Source organism: Nematolebias whitei, chromosome 16 (genome assembly GCF_014905685.2).
Source record: "Nematolebias whitei isolate Nwh7 chromosome 16, NemWhi1, whole genome shotgun sequence".
Classification (NCBI taxonomy): Eukaryota; Metazoa; Chordata; class Actinopteri; order Cyprinodontiformes; family Rivulidae; genus Nematolebias; species Nematolebias whitei.
This window is the reverse complement of record NC_056513.1, coordinates 1,729,383-1,730,976: the sequence shown is the minus strand read 5'-3', so window position 1 is coordinate 1,730,976 and position 1,594 is coordinate 1,729,383. Positions and strand designations below refer to the sequence as shown.

Genomic DNA, 1,594 nt, shown 5'->3' with positions numbered 1-1,594 from the left:
ATGTCAGCATGTTTTTAGCTAATGTCAGCATGTTTTTAGCTAATGTCAGCAGTTTTTCAGCAAGTTCTTGAGCATTCACTCGGCCTTTTCGCAGGAAATGCAGTTCCTCTAGATGATGATGACTTGTTGACATGGCTCAGGTGTCAGAAGCAGAGCAGCAGCTTGCAGACACTTCCCCACTGCTTGTGTCTCTCATTTTATCCTCAGCTCCCTCTTCAGGTACTTGGGCCCACAGGTAACTCATCAAACGTGCTGGTCCACTGAGGCTGGTGGGGGAACATGCACCCAGAGACTGCATGTGTATTGTTTCACCTAATGCGCAGGAGGATATTGACATGGTAATTGTGTCGACTCCAGTCAAGCGCTGTGGCCCAGAGGGAACTGTCATTCATCCTTCCCTCCCTTTTTCAGTGTGGATCTTGTAAAGTGATTGGTTGGTTGCTCCGGACACGCTGAACACAGCCCCCAAATGTACAACGAATTGCAACCTGGTCTGCCTATGTTCCTGCCCCTCCCGGGACGGCAGTGTTTCAGTCCTGCCAGGGGAGAAGGTGGATCAGAGTGCGGAGAGCCTTGGAGAGAGAAGATGCAGAACAAGTAGCGATGAAAGAACGGATAAGTTGGTCCCTGTTGGTTTTCAAACAGGTCCCCACGCAAAGCCTCGTTTCTCTCCCCTCAAGTTCATTTTCATGTAAAAGAGCTGAAAATAGGCTTACAGGAAAACAAATCGTTTCAAGCTGCTGCTCTGTCACAATATAGTTAGAAAAATATATTTAAAAATATACAGCCGAGTAAAGAATCTTGAATGCTTGAAATTGCTATAAAAATAATAATTTCCTTTGTTCCACAGTGAGAAGCAAAAAGCTGAGAATAAGGACCGGAAAGTGTTGGAAATCCTTCAGTCCAAAGACTGCACGATACAGGAGCTTGAACAGGTACAGAACACACACCAACTCTAAAAACTCTAGAAAATTATTCGCACACATGAAATAAAACCACAACTTTGCATGTTATTTTAGAAGTGTTGCTTTTACGTGTTTGGATATGAAACTTTTGTTCTCGCTCAGTGAGCAGGTCCAGTGGAAAAGTTAAAAACGCCCAACATGATCTAAAGGAACGTTTCCCATGAACTCATTTCATGAGCAGTTTAAACTGTTGACCTTAATATCATGCATCCAGCATGTTTCCAAGCACGAACACAGGGAACGTTCAGCAGATTGTTGGAGCAGCTCAGCATGCTCTTCCTTTGTGACTTGCTGTGCACACGTTCTTTAGAGGCGAGGCTGCATGCTAACAGCACGCAGGACTCATGACGTCATGCAGGAGCTACACTGCTCATCATGAAGCCCATCGTGCTTCTATTATTATTTTTCTGCACATGAGGTTCCTTGTAGTAAAACTAACTTTAATCTTTTTGGCACGAACAATTAGCTTAGCAGAAGAAATCCGACTGTTACCGGCGCTCACATTCACTTAGCTCCTCTAAAAACACGTGCTCCTTATCCAACAACTTTCAGTCAGGTCATCTGGACGGTTTCTTTTTGTGCTGAAACGTTTCACCGTCCACTGGTTTGTTCCACTTTGGAGTAAGCTG

General features: G+C 44.5%; 1 protein-coding gene across 1 annotated transcript in view; it reads left to right on the top strand.

The window, feature by feature from the left end:
* cntln (centlein, centrosomal protein) overlaps positions 1–1,594 on the top strand; it is a 66,295-nt gene that overhangs the window by 8,570 nt on the left and 56,131 nt on the right. Inside the window, exon 4 of the mRNA XM_037690415.1 lies at positions 851–935. Within this exon, the coding sequence (XP_037546343.1) occupies positions 851–935 (85 nt within the window). The remainder of the gene's footprint in view (positions 1–850; positions 936–1,594) is intronic.